General features: G+C 45.8%; 1 protein-coding gene and 2 pseudogenes across 5 annotated transcripts in view; 2 read left to right on the top strand and 1 right to left on the bottom strand.

The window, feature by feature from the left end:
• The first annotated feature begins 868 nt into the window (after positions 1–868).
• Positions 869–21,699, top strand: part of MYO5B (myosin VB) — a 386,641-nt gene continuing 365,810 nt past the window's right edge. For 2 of the 5 annotated variants that reach the window (XM_021093027.2, XM_021093023.2), the window contains exon 1: positions 869–955. In XM_021093027.2, the coding sequence (XP_020948686.2) occupies positions 908–955 (48 nt within the window). In that variant the 5' untranslated portion in view covers positions 869–907. Of the gene's footprint in view, positions 956–1,624; positions 2,147–4,868; positions 5,096–21,699 lie in introns of those variants that run through there. The other 3 variants (XM_021093028.2, XM_084965752.1, XM_084965753.1) reach the window with 2 other exon arrangements.
• On the bottom strand, positions 12,400–15,215 carry LOC100523580 (ras-related protein Rab-3C pseudogene; annotated as a pseudogene).
• Positions 16,935–17,837, top strand: LOC146406289 (cofilin-1 pseudogene; annotated as a pseudogene).

Here is a 21,699-nt window from a genome sequence, read left to right as displayed (position 1 = left end):
ATCCAAGACAAGTTAAATCAGAATTTCTGGGAGTGGGAGCCAAGCATTTGCTTTCGTAAAAGTGATTCTCATGCAGAAAATGTTGAAAAACAGTGAATTACAGAGGGACTGGGTGTGGGTAAGTGGAGCCAGCAGTAGAAACTACCACTTCAAGAACTTTAGTAGAAAAGGAGAACAGAGGAAAAGTCAAGAGCTAGTGGAGAGATGGGACCACGGATGGAGCATGGTGGTGGAGCAGGCAAGGACATATGGAGCAAAGGTGGGGATTGGGCCTTCCTAGCCCGAGAGGAAAGAATCTGTGGCAGGGGTGAGGACACAGGATGCCAAGCCCCACACCCCGCCTTTCTGATGGGAAGGTCTGTGATGAGGCCCCATATGTTGTATTTCTAAAAAGTTCCCAGGTGATGCTGATGGTCCTGGGTGGTGGGGCGGGGTGGGGTGGGGCTGTCACACTTTCATAACTATCAGGATACGGGGAAGGAATAAGGGGAAGGAAACTATGTAGACAGATTTTTGAGGGAGAGAGAAATGATGGAATCATTTCCTTTTTGTTCTTCCCAATGTTATGAAGAGCTTCCTTTCAGATCCAAGAAGAGTTGCCCAAGCTTTGTTCACTTCCTTTATCAACCCTGGAAATAAAATCCTTTAGAATTATGGAGGAACTTAAAACTTCAGATGCTTGGGTCTCACCCTTCAATGAATCCGAGTTCCTCAGGGTGGGGAACCCCTTCCTTGGAAGGGCTTTAAAGCTCCTCAGGTGATTCTTACTGAGGAAGCATAGTCGAGAAGGGCTGCAGGTGGATTAAATGGAGATCCTGTCTTCCAAGTGGGAGGGTCTTAAATGGGATGAGTTTAAGAATCACCTTTCAGGGAGCGGGGCTCTAGAACAATTGTTCCAGCGACATAGATGGATGCTTTGGTTGAGAGCCACTCTCAGGGGCCATCACTCATTCAGGTACAAATGCCACCTCAAAAGACCAAATGTTTCTTCCTACAGCTCCTGCGCTCCCTTTACTGCCTCCTGCCAATTAATTTCCTCTTTGGCTGAAATTTCTACTTTATGTTGCAAGCAGAAGAGGGAGTGGCGCTGCCAATGTCACTGGCAGAACCGACAAAAGTAAATCAGGTAGGCAGCGGCAGAGGGACTGAGAGTGCGTGTGAGAGAGAGCGGAGAAAATGTGAGACTTCCCAGAAAAGCAAACAATTTTCTGATGGGGGTAGGGAGCCTAGCCGCAAGCTGTGGGTGAAACTGTCAAAGTGGAGAAGACTTCAGCTCCCACCTTTCCGATCAGGATTTCAGCGCAGGCAGCTCAGTTTGGCGGAGACAATCTTTGGTATATCCAAATCACCCTAATCTACGACATAACGATTTTTAATGATGCAGGTATTGAATGTAGCCCCGTAAATCCAGAGGAAAATGTATGGAGTCTTTCAGCTGCAAGCATTTCTCCTTTTTATTCCTCTTCTCCCTTCTCGGATACTTCCACCTCTTTTTTTTCTGATCTGCACCGGATCCCCGCCCACCGCAGGTGCCCGGACCCGGAGCGCACCTGTCCGGAGCGCGCCGGGCGTCCAGCAGGGGGCAGTCGGCGCCGGCTCCTTGCGCGGCCCCGCCCCCGGCCAGGAGGACCCCTCTGCGGCGGGGGCGCGAGAGGGCGCGGCGGGTTCGGCCCGGGCAGGGCTCAAAGGCGGCGGCGGCAGTGCGTCCGCCGCCCGCTCGGACGCGCGCCCGCCCTCTCCCTTCTCGGCCGCCCCCCTCGCCCGCGCCGCCTCCCATACCTGAGCCGGGAGCGGCGCTGCGCGGCCTCCTCCCCCGCCCGCCCGGTCGCCACTCCTGCCCGGCCGCCGCTGCGCCGCCACTGCCGCGGGAGTAAAGGTCGCGCCGGCAGAGAGCGAGCCGGCTGCGGCGCCTCCAGGAAGCCGGCGGGGCAGGTTGGAGAAAAGGGGAAAGAACCGAGAAACTCTCGAACAGCCCAGGAAGATGGCGCCAGGAGGGCCGGCCATGGACTGAGAGCCGCTGGGGCCGCGAAGAGCCGGACCCGCCCCCCATTGGGGCACGAGCGAGGGCAGCCCGCCAGGCACCGAGCTCGAGCCCGGGCCCGGCCCGGCCTGCGGGGTCATGTCGGTCAGTGAGCTCTACAGCCAGGTGAGTGCGGGCCGCCTCGGGCCCGGGGCACAGGTGAGGGCTGAGGGGAGGGCGGTCCTCGGGGGCGCCTTCTCCTGCGGCTCGGCGGGTAGGGGCGGCGGTGGACGCCTCTCAGCCTGCCCCCTCGCCGCCGCCTCCGCGCCCCGAACTTCGGGAGGCAGAGAAAGTTTGGCTGTTCCGGGAGCGCCCCGCGCTGACCGCCCGCGGCTCCCACCCCTGGCAGGCTCCCTGACTCGGTGCGGTTGCTGTTCTCGCCCCAGCTCAGTCCGGTCGAGGTCCCGATACCTTAGGAGCGACCCCACCAGTTCGGAGCCTCCGGCACTAGCACAGCCCCCCACGGTGCTCCCCTGCTCGTGGACCCCACATCGGGGCTCTGCATCGTGGGCTCCCAAGGGCGACCCTCGCGTGCCATTAAGGGGGATCCCTCAACTTGGGGGGTGTTCCTACATTTGGGAGTGGGGAGAGGGGGGACCCAACCTGGTGTGAGAGGCGCGGCGGCTGGGGTGGGTGGGTAAGCGGTGGGTGGAGGATGCTCCAGGGAGTTCCCGGGGAGGTGCATTCTCACTGTGCCAAGGATGGGCATTTTGAAGCGGGCGCTCGGCGGGGGGCACTTGGTGGGCTTCAGTCATTTCGGGGAAGGAATCGGAGTAATGCTGACGCGGGGGTGGAGTGTGGATTTACACGATGCTCTCAAGGTCAGAATGGATGTGTGTGGGGTTTGGTCCTCAAGAGTCGGGAACAGGTGCGGCCGGGCGGAGAAGCCCCGGTTCCGCAGCAGTTGCTTTGATTAAAGTTAGAGGCCAGCCACCGCTTCCTGAGCGCCCTCCGCGGAGCGGCAGTCGTCTGGACCCCTTCGGGTTTCAACTTGGCGCGGGGTGAGGGGTGGGAGTGGGGGTGTGAGAGGGGCAGAGGCCTTTCAGTACGAACCCCTCCCCTCTCAAAAAATAAAAAATAAAAAAAGTTTTGCCTGTTGTGACACCTAGGCTGCAGGCTTATCTTCTCTGTGGCCGGGACACATTTGACAGTGCCTCGCACCCACCTTTCTGCATGCAGAGGGGTGCGTGGTGTACGCTTGGGGTGTGTGTGTGATCCAAAGGACCAAGGCCCCTGGCCAGCAGGTCTGGGCGGGGAGCAAGAGCTACTTCCGCATCCTCACCTGGCAACTGCTCGCAGCTGCCCTGCGCGTGGGCGAGCCCTTCAGCTTTGTGGACTGGCCACCCATTTTCATTTGAAGAATTTTCTAATCCCTTCTTCCTCTTGGAGGGGGACAAGGCCCAGTTGGGATGACAGGAGATGGCAGTAGAGGGTGTAACCTGGCTGGGGGCGGAGTCTCAGCAACTTTGGCTACGTGCTCCTCCCCCATCTAGGTCCCCTGATGAATGACGGCTTCTAGGAGGAAAGGGTGTGAGGTTTGAGCCAGCAGGTGAAATCTCTGGCGTTTCTGGCTTTGGAAGGGCACCCCGCCTAGTTTCCCGTGGGAGTCTTGGGCGGTCAACTTTCAGTTCTTTTCCTGAAGTGGGTTGTCCTGAACCTTGACGGGAGGCTGGAAACCAATGAGGCAGGGAAAAATCTGGAGTATAAAGTGCTGAAGCTTAGTTAGGTTAAAGTGCATGAAAATACCATTTGTACTCCCAAGTAGAATGAGAGCCTCAACTGAGCATAGGTGCACCAAACATAATCATAAAGTCCTTTATCAGACAATAACTCATTTCTGTATTATGTGTAGCTAATGAACAATTGAATAACCCTCGACTATTGGAGCCCTGATTTTGAAAAACAAGAACATTGGGTTGCTTTTAAACACAGCTCTCTGGGAAAACAATTTGGTTTTTAGTTACAGAAGTGAGTATATTGCGTGTAAATGATTAGGGATGATGAGTTAGTGGGAGTCTGAGCTAAATTTCCAGTATACTTTTTCCTGACGCGGATATAGAGACACAAATATTTAAGAAGGAAAAGGTCTTGGGAGGGTGGACAAAATGTTTAGGGAAAAAGCTTGGTTGGTGTGAGGGTTTGGCATTCTTAATCCAAAAGGAGCCTTAAAATTTTTCCTCTAGGGCTGGGGACTGCACTTCATTCTGTTAATGGGTTGCTATTTCTTAACAGTTCTAGGTTTATGAATCTCAAATTGAGATTTTTTTTCGGTGGCCCACGCAGTAGCTTCCAGATTGCATCTTGAACAGTTGTTACTTTTTCTGGCAGAGTTGAAGACACTTAAGTTTTACTATGGGAAGCAGTTGTGTTGTTTTCTAACCGCTATCGTCCCACTTGCTAGGCTGGATTCTCAGTGTGCATATGCATCATAAATAATACAGAGAGATCGTGCCTGCCACTCAGATTCACTTGGTTTCTTGGGAGAGATGATTTGTTCATTTTAGCATATTATCAAAATAGCCAATGTTCCCTTTTATTTTTAACCTGCCAGTGGGCTTTTCTAATGTGATGAACACTAGATCCAGGCATGCACTTTAATGTATTATGCATGATGGAAATAATGAAATATTATGCCAACAGCCTTTATGAGTGGGATGGAAATTTTAAAGCCCTTTATTGATTGTATCTGTTGCTTGAGTGACATGGCAGGAAGATGTTATTGGAATGAGACACTTATTTAAGTGTATAAATTAGCCTGCAAGTAGTATAGTTTCAGGTAAGAACTTAATATATTAAGTCTATTTCCAGTTACTCAAGAAAAAACTTTTCTTTTTTCCCCTTCTTCCAGGTTACTGTTTTCTTGCTCTTCTCTTTGTTCTTTTCAACTGGAGGCCCATATATATATTTGGAGTTGATTTTAGTCATTGGCAAAGGGCACTTCCCATCACAAAGGCACTCATGTGTTCAGAAGACTCAACACCTTGCCTTTGAGAAATTGCTTTCTTTGCACTGAGGTTTTTCTCAATGGGAAAAGAGACTCAGATCAGTGCCAGGTGCTTTGAGGGTGATGTCAAGGTGAGTCAACCTCATCCGCCTCTACAGAAAAGGAGAGCTGACGCTGGGCGTCACAGGTGGCACCTATGTGGTGAGTGTTAGAACTTTGTTTCCAGCCTACGGGAAAACACAGTATTGTATGAACCAAATTAGCCCAGGTCTCAGGAAGATGCCCAAACATGGGCAAGCACAGCAAGTATGATTTGAGTTGTGATAATTGCAGAAGATAGTCTGATTTTTAAAAACTTTAAGTTTTACTGATGTATAGTTGATTTACATGGTTATGATAAGTTCTGCTCTGCAACAAAGTGATTCAGTCATATATATACATGTATCCATTCTCTTTCAGATTCTTTTCCCACCTAGATTATTGCAGAATATTGGGTAGAGTTCTCTGTGTTACACAGCAGGTCTCTGTTGGCCAATCATTCCATAGATAGGGAATATATAACCTCTCTTTCAGGTGGAATAATATAATCTATCTCTATAGAAGGGTTATTCTGGGTGGAAAAAATAAAAACGGCTCTTTCAAGTAATGAGATTTTCACTGTGCTGCTTTGGTTCTGGCCAGCAGGGTGACTGGGAAATCACAAGACTAAAACCACTACCTTCACATAATCCCTTTCTCCTGCTTGGTTTTTAGTTGGTAGGTGTCTGAGCAGTGGATTTTTGAGTGCTGATAGGAGGTGATGTTGCTAGTGGACACACCCTGTATGTGTCAGTGGTGGCTTTGGGCACAGGGTCCTTTAGGAAGGGCACCTTTTGGGGCAAACCCATTGGAAAATAGAACTCATGCTTTTGGGCTGGTGTTCTCTAACTGTCCCTTACCTGCGCATCAGGTAATGCAGGCTTCTCCCAAGTATCAGCCTGGAAGGCACCAAGAGGCTCCTGTTCCCTTTGTTCCCACAGGAAGAGATGCGAGGGCCTGGTTACCAGTGGAAGCAAATGCTATTAGTGCCCTTCTGTCTGCCCTACCCTGCACACTACCTGCTGCTTTCTGGCTCCCAGTCGTCAGCACATGCATCTCTGTCACAGGTCCTTAGAGCCAGGGAGACGGTCATTTAACCAGTGGGAGTTGGACAGCTGTAGCTTCCAGTCCCCCCAACTTGGGAGTGGGACAGCATTCTGGTGCGGCCCACACTGTTTACAGGGCTTCTCTGCGGGCTGAGTGGAAGTGCTTCTGCTTGTGGCTTTGCTGAGTATCACACCCCTGTGAGGCTTCTTGCCTTCCCTATTTTACTTCTCTGCTCCCTTTTCCTGGGAGCACTATCTATTAGATCCTCTGAATAGGAATCCTTATCTCAGGATCTGATGCTGGAACCCAGATGAACGCAGGGTCATGGTGGCTTGGCCAGGTGGGCACTGAGAAGCTCAAGGACTTTTGACCCCTTCAGGGTCCCCGGAGACTGGGGGGCAGCATGGAGGTGGGTGGTGTGCCACACGCCTGCCTTCCTTTCCAGCCACGTTCTCTTCCTTGCCTGTTGCCTTCCCTCCTGTCCCAAGCTCCCAGTCCCCTCTGCTCCACTTGCTCAGCAGGGCCTGCAAAACCACAGGGTTCTTCTTGGCTTTGCTGGTGACTGTCAGAGTTCCCAAGTTTGCATGCATATTGTTAACCGATTCACAGGGCATGTTCTTGGCCTGCATGTTACCTGTATGCACAGATCAAGCTTGCCCTCATCCCGCTTGTTGGTAGTTTTTATGCCACATCATCTCTCCCCAGTCAGGCTGAGATCCTGGAGAGCAGAGGCTGTATCAGACACTTGGGGGAGACTCCAGTGTGTGTGGAGTGCTCTGCCTTTCACCCAGTAGCTGCTTATCTGACAGCTTGTCCCTGCCACTCCTTAAAGCCCCCTGCAGTCCAGCTAGGTGCGAACTTCTTTATGACTGTTTGAGGACACCAGTTCTCTCCACTTGGGCCTCATGGGAAAGCTTGCAAACGCTCGTTTCTTCTTATTTCCTTTTGGTTAGTGTACTCCAAATATTTCATTTTATTAGCTGCAGGATAGTCGCCCATTAGAAGACTTTCTGACATTGCCAGGCCTGGTGGGAGTCTCAGTAAATTATTGAGCCTATTTTGTTCCACAGGAAGATGGCATTCTCTTGCTGTCAGAGGTAAGGCACCTCGGAGTAGAAACTGAATGACCTTCTAAGTTCTGAGGTGTGCATGTACGTGTTTTAATACTTTCATTTTCTCTGCTAAGAGTCAGCTCTAAACTGTACTGATTACAATACATAACTCCAAATACTGCTATCCCTAAGTATTTCCCTAACTATTTGTTGCTATCCGTAGGAATTGTCAAGGTAAACCAATAAGGGTTTGAAATAACAGTAGACATCTTTCCTAATTCAGTAGCTCCCCAGAAACCCCATTAAAAAGCAGCCCATTTTAAAGTGAGTGGAGCATGTGTGCCCTTCTGTACTTGTCTACAAGGTACATTTGCATCATCATTGGGTGATAAAACCTAAGTACAGAAAGCTAACTTCAATCCAGCATAGCCCATGTGCCATGAGAGCACATACTCATAGCGATAAGCATTCTGTAGACGCATTGGTCAGGTGGCTGGTGGGCCGTAAATGGGCCCTTGAAGAATGAACAGGATTTGAATACACATGGAGACTGAGAAGGGAACTGTCAGCGGGAGACAATAAAGTGAGTTTAAGTGTGGACAGGGGTGAGCTAGACATATTTGGGGGTAGTAACCACAGTAGTATCTTAAAGCTCTTATGAAAATCTTAGGTTTATGGAAAAGTTGCAAAAACAGAGTTCCTGTGTGTATATGCCAATATTCCCATGATGTTAACACTCCATAATATAGTGCAGTCATTGAAACCAGGAAATGAGCATTCATACAATACTATTAACTTTCTACAAGCCTGATAGGAATTTCACCAGCTTTTCCACTACTGACCTTTTTCTGGAGCTGGATCCCGTTTAGCATCATAGCTCCCTCGTCTCCTCTGATTGGTGACAGTTCCTTGGTTTCTGCTTTCGACTTTGGCACTTTGATAGTATTGATTATTTATTTTGTATGATGAACCTCAATATGGGTTTGTCTGATGTTTTCCATGGAAGTGGTGAATCTTGGCAAGAACACATCAGAAGTGACGTGGCTTCCTCAGTGCACCATCTTTGGAGATATGTGATATCATATGTCTCGGCACTGAGGGTATCACTTTGATCCTCTGCTTAAGGTGTCTGTTAGTCTGTTGGTTTCCTTTTTTTCCCCCCAACTGGTGAATTTGTTTTTATTTTTATTGGGATATAGGGGGTGGGTTGAGAAATAGCTCTGCGAGTTATGCCCCACTAGAGAAATGTCCATTTCTAAGTCTGCTGGGATAGCTTTTAGAGTTTTTTCTTTTTCTTGGAGCCACAGCTCTTATTGACAGCAGCCTCTTCAGGTCCACTGCTGAGTGGCTCCTCCTTGGAAGATAATTTCCTCTTTTTCTTGGGAATTCTCTTGTTTTCTGACTCTTCTGGGTCACTCACTGGTTGCTCTTTGGGCAAAGATTTCTTCCTCTTGGGAAGACTTCTACTGGCAAGCTCTTTCTTCAAAATCACTATTAACAGCTCCTCCTTTGAGAAAGATTTCTTTTTCTTGGGTTTGGAGGAGGCAGATGGGCCTTCATTCCATTCTCCCAAGGAGCCTCCTGGGGCTTCTGCTTTTTCTTCTAATTGTTCTTGGGTCTTACCCTTGTCTTTTCACACTCCTCCGGAGTACTACTGCTGTTTTCTGAAAATGCCAGGGCAGTTTCAGCTTTTTCCTTCTTCAGGCGTTTCTCCTCCTGTTTCTCCAGCTCCCTAGTAATCTCAGCAGCTGCTTCCTCTGCCTGAACTGTTTCCTCCTTCATGACATCAAGATTCTTTGGTGGTATTTCTTCAATCTCATAGAAGGACAGTTACTCCTCAACTTGTTCTCAAAGCTTCTCCCCAAATACACTGGTGGGCACCTCAGAGAAGCAGTCAATTTGTGAGGCAACACTGCATTTGTTTTCCAGGTATCAGGAGATGAGGCCTTTGTTCTTGGCAGCTGCCTGTTGGTTTCCTTTTATTGAAGAATCGTATTTAGAAATGAAGATGTGGGTGTGAGGTGTGCTTACTATTGTTTTTTCATAGTTGCTAGGGATAACTGAGCCTAGAACTGAAATGTTTGATTATGCAGGAAGGGGAAGAAGAGTCACATATGATCTTGAAGTTTCCAGCCTGATGATGGACAGAAATTAGTTGAGATGGGGCTACGATAATGCTTGATTTTGAACATGTGAAGTTTGGGGTGACAGTGGTTTGTCTAAGTGGAGAAATTTACATTTGAGGATCTATAGTCCTCTGCTCTACTTCTGTAGAGTCTCTAGACCCTTGTATAAGCTCAGAGGAGAAATAGCAGGCTCTGGGATTCTTGCAAATAAAAGGTGCCTGAGATTTGCTGTTCTCTAAGAAATATAGTGTGATTTTTTTTTTTTTTAAATAAAGATGAAATCATAGCTTTGGTATGGGCAGTACTGATCTCTGTGGGTATGACCTTGCTGTGGACTGTCCAGGGTAGTGTGGTTATACATTCTCAGCTTTGATGCCTTGGAGCAGATACTTTCTGAGCCTTTCTTTCTTTCTTTATTTTTTGTCTTTTTGTCTTTTTAGGGCTGCACCCGTGGCATATGGAGGTTCCCAGGCTAGGGGTCTAATCAGAGCTGTAGCTGCTGGCCTATGCCACAGCAATGCCAGATCTGAGCTGTGTCTGCGACCTATACCCACAGCTCATGGCAATACCGGATCCTTAACCCACTGAGTGAGGCCAGAGGTGGAACCTGAAACCTCATGGTTCCTAGTCGGATTCATTAACCACTGAGCCACAATGGGAACTCCTGAGCCTTGTCTTCCTAATCTGAAAAATAGGCATGGTACCTGATTTAAGGTCACAGGAGGATTATGTGATCTGATATATGTAAAGTGCTAGCCTACTCCCTCCCCCTCCTCCTTGGCAACAATAAGTCTATTCTCCAAGTCCAGCTTGGGGTTAATAGATGCAGACTATTGCCTTTGGAATGGATATGCAATGTGATCCTGCTGTGTAGCACTGGGAGCTATGTCTAGTCACTTATGTTGGAGCATGATAATGTGAGAAAAAAGATTATATACTTGTATGTGTAACTGCATCACCATGCTGTATAGTAGAAAATTGACAGAACACTGTAAACCACCTATAATGAAAAAATAAAAATCATTGTATATATATAAAAATAATGCCTGCCTAGCACAGTGTCTGGCACACTGAATGTGCTTGGCAGCTATTCATTAGCTTATTTTCCCCTTCAGTTGTGTTGCCTTTTCTCCTGACCCTCCCCTGCCATCCTGCAGGGGTATTAGTCATAAGGTGACTTAGTGAAAGAGAAAAGTAAGAATTAGATACAGAACTACCTGAGCAATTGGACACCAAGGCATGGGGGCAGAGGGAGGAAGAAGGTTCCCATCCTCAAAGCCCCCTGGGAAGGAGCACCAGCGGTTTGAAAGAAGCTTTAAATTTAAGCTGGGTTTTCTGGCCTGCTATTACGGCTTTAAAGGAAAATTAAAAAACATTTTTCACAATGCTTTTTTTATCTTCATACAAATGATTACTGAAACAACTTCTACAATGCCTGGAAGGCAAAGGGTCTGTAAGCCCATTCCCAGACAGCTCCTGTTAACCACTGCTCTATAGGCTCTAGATGCAAGCTGTCCAGTAGGACAACCACTGTAACTGTTGAGTGCTTGAGGTAAGGCTGACCATGGGTACACCACAGATTTCCAAGATGTAGTACAAAAAAAGGATGTAAAATATCTCCTTTATACTTTTTAATGTTGCTTAAATGTTCAACTAATATTTCGGATATAATGTGGCTACTGAAAAATTTAAGAATTCCACATGTGGTTTGCCTCATTTCTATTGGGTGGTACTGCTTTAGACTTCTGTATGATACGGTATATTCGTATATGTATGGCATGATCCAATTTTGAAACACTTTAAATCTTAATTTACAATGGCCTTTCCCCCCTGTAATGTAATAAGGGTAATTTTGCCATTTCAATGGCTGCATAATAGGGTACTAAATGGTTGTACTGTAATGTTTTTAACCATTCTCATTTTGATGAGCATTTAATCGGTTCCCATTTTTTGCTATTGTGAAAAATGTTGCAGAACATTCTTGGAACCTTTCAATTTGGGGAGGCTAAGTTCCTGAAGGGGGAATTGCCGGAGGGCATTTTTGTAAGTCTTCATCGATTCTACTACCAGACTTCAGAAAAGAACCAGTTTGTTTCTTCACCCCTTCCTGGCACTGGTTATCCTTTCCTCTTTTTAAACTTACACTAAGCATTTTATTTTTGTTTAAAGTTGACTTTCACTGAAGAGTTGAGCATCTTTTCATATGCTTCACTTATTTGTAGTTTTTCCTTGTATTTGCTCTGTTAAGTGAGACACTATTTATAGCTATGTTTTTGGTCATTAAATGATTATATTTTTAGACATAGGAAGTCATGGAAACCAGAATGTTGGGGATAAATTGTACAAATACGTATTTTGAATAAGGCACTTTGGCATGACTACATCTGAGTCCTACCGTGGAGAGACACTAGCTAACATTATCAAATGCTTGAGAGCCATGTCATTCAAGAACTGTCTGTTAACTCATTGACAATAACACTGTGACATGGACACCTTCGTCATTCGCATTTACAAATAAGGGACCTCCGCCTTTCATGACTTGCCCAAAGCGCACTCCTCCTGGGGAGCAGGGTAGGACCACTCTGATCTGCTACCTTCCATGAGATTCTGTCTCTTTGATGGTGCATCTGGAACATCATTTGTGTATAAAAAAAGCATCCTTTCTGTCAGCATTGCCCTCACCCCTGGCAGCAGAGTGAGAGCACAAAGCATAGCCTCTGAGAAATGGTCTGACCCATAGTTCTTTCCTTGGGGGAATCTGCTGCTTGACATCCTTTGCCACCACCACCCTCAGCCCCATAGGCATCCTGGTGCTTCTTAAAAAAACTGTTCCAAGTGTAGGCAGACCCTTGTTTTTGGCTCTTCTCAGGCTACACTGACCCCCTCAAGAGGGTCACATCTTCAAAAACGGTGAAATGTAACAAACATAAGGTTTACATGAAACTCAAGCAGTGTAAACTTACTTGATTTTTTTAACATAGGAAACCTCCCCAGAATTTAGTGCATGTTTGAGCCACTGACAACAAAGATTTCCCTCAGATAATTATTAGGCAGTATAAATGAAGGCAAATTGACCATTTATAAATGCTATTTTTAGTAGCCAACCCCCAGGTGCCGCCTGAGGGTGGGACACTAACAGCCACATCTGGGCTGCTGCGGAGGAGGGATTCCCTGAGTCTTGTGCTTTGCGGTTGTGATGGCCAGGTCCGTCTCCAGACCCTCGGACATCTTGGCAGATGGTGTCCACAAGACACTCAAGTGTCTGCTTGACATTAATGTTATCCTTGGCACTTGTTTCAAAAAACTCAAAACCAAGCTGTTCTCCTGAATGTTGGCCTTGCTCGGTTCAAATGACCCGCTAATCTTCCATGTCGCATTTGTTCTCAACCGGGATGATTTGGGCATTATCCCACGAGTGTGTTTTGAGTTGACTAATCCTGCATTGCACCGAGGGATTCTTCATTTGTGATGTCACACATTAAAATAAAGCCTATGGCCCCATGGTAATAGGCTGTAGTGATAGTCTTGTATCTTTCCTGACCTGCTATGTCCCAAATCTGAAGCTTGATTCTCTTTTCATTTTGAATAGAGTTTTGACTTTGAAATCAATCCCAGTGGTGCTGATGAATGCAGAGGTAAAGGAGTCATCCACGTAACGGAACAGAAAAGATGTTTTTCCCACACTGCTATTGCCAGTGTTGAGCAGTTTGAACATGTAGTCAAAGTTCTAATCAGAAGAGTCTTTCTGGCCATACCTGTTGTCTTGGGCAGAGGCCCTCTGAAGGTTCTGGGGAAGATACCACTTTCAGGCTCTTTCAGCTTGTTGGCAGAATTCAGTTGCTTTTGATTATAGGGCAAAGGTCCATATTTACTTGACATGTAGTCTTCTTTATCCTTAAACCAACAATCCTCATGCTTCAAATATCTGACTTCCCCTTCTGCCACATCTTTCTCTTATTTGATTTCTAAGTTCTCACTCTTCTTTTGTTCCAGGGCACCAGTCTGCTTTCCAGTCACTTCACTAGCTTTACCTCCTTCTTAAACTCCTGCAGCGAAATCTCTTCTTTCCTATCATGCTTGATGTCTGATGGGCGTCTTGGTCCATTTCTGAGCTAAGGGAAGCAGGTCTGAGAGACTCCTGGCGGCTCTCCCATCAGCCCGTTGAGCCAAAGATCTTCACATTTCTGGGGGTGCCCTGTTTACTACACATTGTCTGGACAGGTGTTTGGAAGATGAGCTCACCTTCACTCAGGATGTCAGGTTGGCCATCGCAGACAAGGACCCTTCCTCCAGCATCTGAGGGTAGACCCTTATAGAAGGATATACAGGCCCCAGACCATTCCCCAACCCCCTTCTTTTCTGTTTTTTTGACCACCCTATGGTATATGGAGTTCCCAGGCCAGAGATCAGATCTGAGCTACAGTTGCAACCTGTGTTGTGGCTATAGCAACACTGGATCCTTTAGCCCACTGTGCTGGGCTGGGGATCAAACCTGTGTCCTGGTGCTGAAGAGATGCTGCCCATCCCATTGTGCCACAGTGGGAAGTCCCAGACAATTCCCTTTTAAGACTTCAGGTGCTTAGTGGGGACTTTCAGAGCACTTTAGAAGCTCCTCCAATGGGGGCATTTTAGGTTTGATATGAAGAGGAAGTCCTCAAGTTGTAAATGAGTACTAGAGTATCTTGCTAATTTGCTGTGGGAATAAAGCTTATATATCTGAGCTCCAAGTTAATGGCCTGAAAATGTTTCTCTTAAAATTAACTGAAGGGCCCATAAATTATTATCCTCCTTTGAATGACTCTAATAGTGACATGCCCCCTGCAGGCTTTTCTCTCCTTTGCTGAAGCTTGGGGAGGAATGAAGAGGCCCATCGCGAGGGATACTTAATGATTTTCCCATAGAGCTTTTACCATCACAAAACTCAAACGAGTAGTGGCATAAAATCCTAAAACGAGAACATCCAAATGCCTTCTGCGTGGAATTTGAGGGCTTGGCTTATTATCTCTTCAGCACTAAGTGATTCAGGTCCCTTGGCTTAGAGACTGTACAAGAAAAAATGTCCTGGGCAATAGGATGCCAGTTTCATTGTGCGGTGACCTGGATACTGTGTATTTATGGGGAAGGATGAAAAGGTAAAGTATTGGAACTGGTAAATTGTAGGTTGTTCAGCTATCGTTGTGTGCCCTGATCATTCACTTTAGACTCTGGTTTAACTTGCTTTTGCTAACTGCCTACCCAGCTCCCAGTGCAGTCCCACCAGTGATAAGATGCGTGCTTGGAACATAGTACCTGACTTTATATGATGCCCAGCTTCGGTATCACGTTTAAGGTGCCTCAGAGAGGAATTCATACAGAATTGGTACTACTTTTATGAATTTCTGAAATCAGCAAAATGAACAGTATTGGTAAAAGATATACATGTGATAAAATGAGTAAAAACCAGGGAATGTGGGAAAAGGCAACTAGAATAGTAGGTGTCTGGGTATGGCAGGTGGCAGGGGAGCAGGAGTGAATAGGGCTGTTATTGGGCTACGAAATTTTGTGATGAGTTCACAGGTATTCACTTTATTACTGTACTTCATCAATTACATATTAAAAAAGATGAATCTTCTAAAAATAGGATGAGTTACAAAGCCGAATTTAAAAAAGCTTTGAGATTGTAGGTAATTCTAGAATGTGTTTCACTACTTTTTCTTACAGGCATGCAGTTGATGATTGGGTGTGTGTTTGTAAAATTGCTCTCATTGAAGCTAGAAGTTTTATCATATACCTACATCCCTCACTTTTCCCAAGATAGGGTTTTTCATACTGTAGGCACTCAGTAAAATGCCATTGAATTGATTTAAAGACCACCTGTACTCCCTTCTTGTGTCCAGGCCACAGCTCCTTGAGGAAAGGCCTTTTCTCCACCAAGGAGCCTCCTTTACTGTAATGTTACCTTCTGTCATTTTGGCACAGCTTTTGGCTTAGAGTACTTGGTGGAAAGCCCATCTGTTTCCTCTGGCACTTGCCTAAATCTATGGAATGTGGAGCCCATGTCAGGAGATAATTAAATGTTGTTTATCTTTTTTTTTATTACTGTGCCCAAAGGCTTAGCACAGATATAAATGTGGAATAGCAGCAAAGCAACATTTGTGGATATGAAAGCTAATGTAACTGTCTTATTTTTGAATATCCTAATTTTACATAACTTTGATCACATATGTATTTTTTTGCCCTTACCTTCCTGAGGTTATCATTTGCATTAAAAGGATACTTTATTTTTTCCTCACTTAACACAAGTTTTTATGGACAGTTTCATCAAAAGTCATGGATATTTGCATGATTAGGTGGGGACAAACATGAATCTCCATCCTTTATGGGCAATCAAACAAAGCAGGTGGCTTTCCAAAGAGGCAAAATGAGTTCCCTGGTGGTGCAGTGGATTAAGGATCCAGCCTTGTTGCTGCTATGGTGCAGGTTCAGCCCCTGGCCCCGGAATTTCTGAGTGCCACAGGCATGGCCAAAAATACAAAACAAAATGGAAAAAGAGGCAGCAATGGGATCAAGTTTGTTTCAGCTACCTTTCTCCCACAGGAACAATAATAATACTCAGTTTTCATCTGAAGATTCAGACCATCTCTTTTGTCCATCACTCATCCAGCACGTGTGCAGAACACCTTGTACCTGCAGTGATGTAGAGAGGAAAGGCCCATTTCTGCAAAGTAACCTTTTGACCTTGAGTTCTTCCAGTCCAGTGGTTCCTTTGTTGTATGAATAAGTATTAAGGAGGTATTCATATGTTAAAAGGAGATAAATTGCTTTACCTTGTCTCATCAGATTTAAGTAAATTCTTAATTTGCCTCCACTCTTTAATGAGAGCTAATGTTTATTTGTGAAATAAGGAAAATGAATGTCTGCTTAGCCACAAACTAGTGTTTCTTTGCTATCAAGCTGCTTGCTTTTTTAATGTTCATTTTACTGGGTATACATGTGTGTTACTATGTAACAAGCTCTTTGCATCAAAATGATAAGAATACCCTTGAAATGTGATTTTTAAATGACTAATATGTCAGGCAAATGACTAATATTTCCTTCAGGATGCTCTCTCTGGCAGAGGTTCAGGATACTGGAGCTCGTCAATACTTCTTCTGAAATTGGCTTCAAATCTGATGATGTATTCTTTTTCCTTTGTATGAGGGGAAAAAAATCTATGCCTGGAAGGTATGCTTTCTTTTCTGGAAATATCCAAGAGTTATTCAAAGATATAATCTGGTGTTGAGTAAGGAAGGAATTCACAGACTTATTTCCATTACAGGCAAAGTGTGACTTCCAGGTACTGATGACAGTTTTGTGTGGCCCCTTACTAGCTGTCATCCTAGGAGAAGTACAGTCAGGCTGCAGGTGTTCTCATCATCAGTCAGTGTAGAGCCTCCCAGGAAAATACTCATTTGAATGTAACACTTCTGGTTTGTTTGGTTAAAAACTTAAAGCCTCATCAGATTTTATAGTATCACTGATTTATAGTCCCCTTTGAATGTATATGTATGTTAATATTATCAACTCACTAAATGGGCATGCCTCAATGTTATGACAATTATAATAGCATTAATAAATACTTAATTCTTTAAGAATTGAATGGAAAGCCCATTCCACCTAATTGCCTGAATGCTCTTTTGAAAGTGGATGGAAGGATGCTCTTTGTACCTTCTTAGCCCTGCTGTGCATGAGACAGGACGTCAGCCACTGAATATAAGATAAGAAGGGAAGGCAGAGCAGTATTATTCACAATAGCCAAAAGGTGGAAGCAGCCCAGTGTCCATCATGAATGCATGGATAAACAAAATGTGGTCCATCCTTGCAACAGAATATTCAGCCTTAAAAAGGAAAGATACTGGTCAGCTGGAGCCCGGCAGCAGCCTGCAGTACTTCTTGCGTTCTCTGGCTCTCCTCGCCATCTTCCTTTTACTTCTAGAAATGAGGCCTCCAGTGTGGCTGTTTTAGGTGTCAGCAAAGTGTTCAGTGACATGAAGGTGTGAGTTGCCTTCACCAGGGGAGGTGAAGAAGCACAAGAACGCGGTGCCCTTGTGCCTGAGCTATGACAGGAAAGAACCTCATCCTGAAGAAGGGCCAGGAGATGCTGGTAGGTGATGTGGGACAGACTGAAGACAACTCCTCAGCCACACAAGGACTTGTGAGGGTGCTGCCACACAAGGACTGCTACCACATCTTTTGTGATGCAACCTGTGAGACCAGGGAAAGCAAGAAAGGGGTCTGGGCCCTGAGTCTGCATCCACTAAGAGCAAAATGATTATGCCAACTCCAAGGACACCATCAAGGAGAAGCTGACAGGGCTCAAGCATGAATTACAAGCCAGCTGCCAAGAGGAGGTCAAGGACTGCTGCATCCTGGCAGTGAAGCTGGGGGGCAGTGCCCTCATCTCCCTGGAGGGCAAGCCTTTCTGAAACCCCTCCTGCCCCCTGCCTGGAGCCTCTGGCAGCCCCAGACCTGCTTACAGGGGTTGCAGGCTGCCCCTTTCCTGCCAGACTGGAGGGGCTGGGAGGATCCCAGCAAGGGGGGAGCAATTCCCTTCACCCTACTTGGACCATCCTCCTCCCTTCACCCCTGACAGTTCTGGCCTTCCTGAACTGCTTTTCATCATCTGATTCTCCTTGGGTTGAGGCAGATTGAGTTCAAACAGGGGTGCTGGGGAGGGTGCTGTTGTAACACTCCAGTTTCCCACCTGTTCCTCCCCTTTCCCACACTGCCAGCTCTTAACAGTAGTAGGGAGTGTGTGTGTGTAGTGCTGTGTATAAATGCAGTGTTGTAGACATGACCCCTCCCTCTGCCACCTGGTTCCCCTTCTTTTTTCTCCTGGTCATGGCCACTCATTGAAGCAGGACCAGTTAGGGACCTGGAATTAAGAACAAAAACAAAGAGAGGATGTTCTGATACATGCTGTACATGGATGGACCTTGAAGACATCATGCTAAGTGAAATAAGCCAGTTATAAATTGACAGATGTTGTAGAAGTTCCCACTGTGGCACAGTTGTTAATGATCCAGTGTTGTTTGTGTAGTGACCTGGGTTTGATCCTGGCCTGGCACAGGGTGTTAAGGGTCTGGCATTGCCGCAGCTATGGCTCAGATTTGATCCCTGGTCTGGGAACTTGCATATGCCATGGGTGTGGCTTAAAAAGAAAAAAGACGAGTATCATATAATTCCACTTGTATAGGTATCTATAGGAGTCAGATTTGTAGTGACAACACAGAATGGTGGCTGTGGGAGGGAGGGGAAAGTAGAGGTTTAATGGATACAAGAATTTCAGTTTTGCAAGGTAAGAGATGCATGGTGGTGATGGTTGCACAATAGTGTGAGTGTACTTAATGCCACTGAACTGTGCACTTAAAATGGTTAGGATGGTGAACTTGATATTATATGTATTATACTGCAGTTTAAAAAAACTCTGGAGAAAAAAGGGTAGGGAAAATATAGAGGTCAAGAGCATAACCTTTAGACTGCATAGACCTGGGTTTTGAGCACGGGTGTCCTGTCATCGTCCTAACCCTCACCCACCCCCTGAAGTTAGCATCTGTGTGACCTTAGACAACTGCTTAACATCTAGACTTCATATATCTGTAAAATAGAGGCAAGAAGCTAGTAGCGCCCTCAGAGACTGGTTGATGAGGTAAAATGAGAACATGTGAACTGTATTAGTTGATGCTAATCCTGTTGCTAGGAGAAGGTCTTGTCCTTGGGGAAGCCACAGTCCAGTGCTGGTCAGTGTGGGGTGAGAGCCTGAAGGGCTGAGAAGTCTGCTGTGGGTGCTTATTCACTGGCCCCAGCTCCTGTATTGGGCTGGGTCCTTGGATTAGGTTGCTCCTTGGATTGGGTCCTCTCATTTAGCGAAGCACCAGCATTGATGGAGAGACTCTAGGGCTATGCCCTTGCTTTTACCCTTTCAGGTGTGGGGAAGGAAAGAACAAAAGGAATCTTAAAGTCCTGGCCTTGTGGACCACCTGTCATCTCAAATCTTCAGCCCCAGAGCTCCAGACCTAACTGTTCCATAGCCTACAGGTGTGGGACACCTACCCATTGTACTGAGAGGAGCATCCCACCTTGACAGCACTAACCGGATGTCCATATCTATCTTTGCCCTTCCTGGCACTTGGTGTACTAAGCTTTTTTCATTGCAAGGGCACTTCAAGATATAGGCTCTATTCTTCTTTAAAAAAACTTTCATTAGGGTTGATAATACAGTGATCTGTCAATTTCTGCTGTACAGTAAAGTGGCCCTTATACATATATCTACATTCTTTTTCTCACATCATTCTCCATCATGTTCCATCACAAGTGATTAGATATGGTTCCCTGTGCTATACAGCAGGATCTCCTTTCTTATCCACTCCATGTAGGCTCTGTCCTAAGGATGCTTTCTCAGCAGACAGGCTTAGCTGGTATGAGCAGCCTGACATAACAGGTCAGCACAGTATTAGGGGACCAGAAAAATGCTCAGGCTCTTTTAGGTTTTATGGCCCAGTTTATCCTGTCAGTGGTAGGGGTGCATTTCCATGCCGGTACCATCAGTGTGACCCGGTTACTCTTAGCTCTGCCCCCTTTCCTGTCTTCTTGCCTCTACCTTGGATTAAACCCCCCTTTTTGAATCTCTAGTTCCAGTTTAGATTGGTCTACTATCTGCTGTTATTCCAGTGCCACTAATGACAAGAGCTTTAGAGCTTTTATAGAAAGTAGGCTCTTGATTGGCTGTTCCTAGGAGGTATGCCTGGGCCATGTGGCTTTGGCCTCTGAGGCCCAAGGAACTTCTGAAGATGCCTCAGTCACTGGGAACCATGCGCTTCCCTCAGAAGAGGTTATGGATGTTGCAGGCACCAGAGCTCTGAGCTCTGGTTTTCCCACTTAGGGGTGCATCAGAATGACCCCTGGTGCTATCAAAAATATGATGCAGCAAATGGATGAAGCTAGAGACTTTCATACCAAGCATCTATATTTCCGATAGCACTAGGGGTCATTCTGTGACGACATGGCCAAAGTGTACTCATGGACCTTGGAGAACAGACTTGTGGTTTCTAAGAGGGGAGGGGAAGGGAGTGGGATGCACTGGGAGTCTGGAGTTAATGGATTCAAACTATTGCATTTGAAGTGGATAAGCAATGAGACCCTGCAGTATAGCACGGGGAACTACATGTAGTTACTTGTGATAGAACATGATGGAAGAAATGTGAGAAAAAGAATGTGTGTATGTGTGTGTGTGTGTATATATATATGTATATATATATATGTATGTGTATATATGTATGTGTATATATGTGTGTGTATATATGTATGTGTATATATGTGTGTGTATATATATATATATGTATATGACTTGGTCACTTTGCTATGCAGTAGAAATTGACAGAACACTGTAAACCAACTCTACTGGAAAAAAATAAAAATCATTAAAAAAAAATAGATGCTGCATCTAACTCAGGTAGATGAACTTGGAGGACTGGCTCTGGCCTTCGTTTCATTTCTTGCTAGGTCATGGCTCTTTATGGTACTTGCATCCTTCTGCCTGAGTGTCTAATCTAGTTTTTGACTTCATCAGTCCCTGCCTTGGATTCCAGTAGGGGTTTCCATGTCTGACCTGCTACTAGACGGTAAAACTGTAAGAACAGTGCTGGGCTATGGGCTCTGACATCTGCTGTTACCATAGTCCAATGATAGACATTTTTTTTCCTTTCTGGATTTTGTCCATCTCCTCTGCTAGAAATATTCTACATCTTTTCATTTTTCTCCAGTTGCTTCCTCTACTTCCCCCCTCCTCCATCACTTCATTCTTTAACCTTCTGTAATCCATCCGTAATAAAGGCTCTTGGGATTGTTCACTGTGTTAATATCCCTGAAATCTGACCAGCAGTGTGAAACAAAATGCCACTCGGCAGGCTGTTGGGGTTACACAATACTCAGCCATGTAGCGAGCTCTTACTGAACGGGGCAGATGCCAAGGGTCTCAGTCTGAACTGTACTCAAGACACAATATGAACCATCTCCGAAATCAGAAACTGCCTAAGTGCTGGCCAAAGAACAAAGATGTGTCCCGGGCTGTAAATGATCCCAGCAGCCCTGGAACCATAGCCTGTATCCGAAACGATGTAGCTAGTGCCAGCCAAGTAATGAGTTAGGCTGTAACTGGTTTTCATGCTATCTCACCCAGTAAGTAAACTCCTGGCTTAATGCTAGAATTGAAAATCTCACCTTATGTTTCTTGTGCTTTGTTGGGTGGGGTTGGGGCTCAGTGGTTGCACTTTCCTGGTAAACTCTGTTTATCCAATTTTTCCTGTGAAGTCACAGGATACCTAAAGAAATTATAATTTTTCAGTTACTCACTGTGGTAAACAGTGATTAGACTTTGAGTTCTTTGATTGTTTTCAGCCATAGGCTTTTGGGATT

The sequence above is a fragment of the Sus scrofa genome, chromosome 1 (genome assembly GCF_054392235.1).
Source record: "Sus scrofa isolate SSC_HxYL_T2T_F1_AM1 chromosome 1, Sscrofa_HxYL_maternal_Yorkshire_Landrace_v2.0, whole genome shotgun sequence".
NCBI classification, from domain to species: Eukaryota; Metazoa; Chordata; class Mammalia; order Artiodactyla; family Suidae; genus Sus; species Sus scrofa.
Note: the sequence above shows the minus strand (reverse complement) of the source record. Positions and strands in the feature narration are given on the sequence as shown.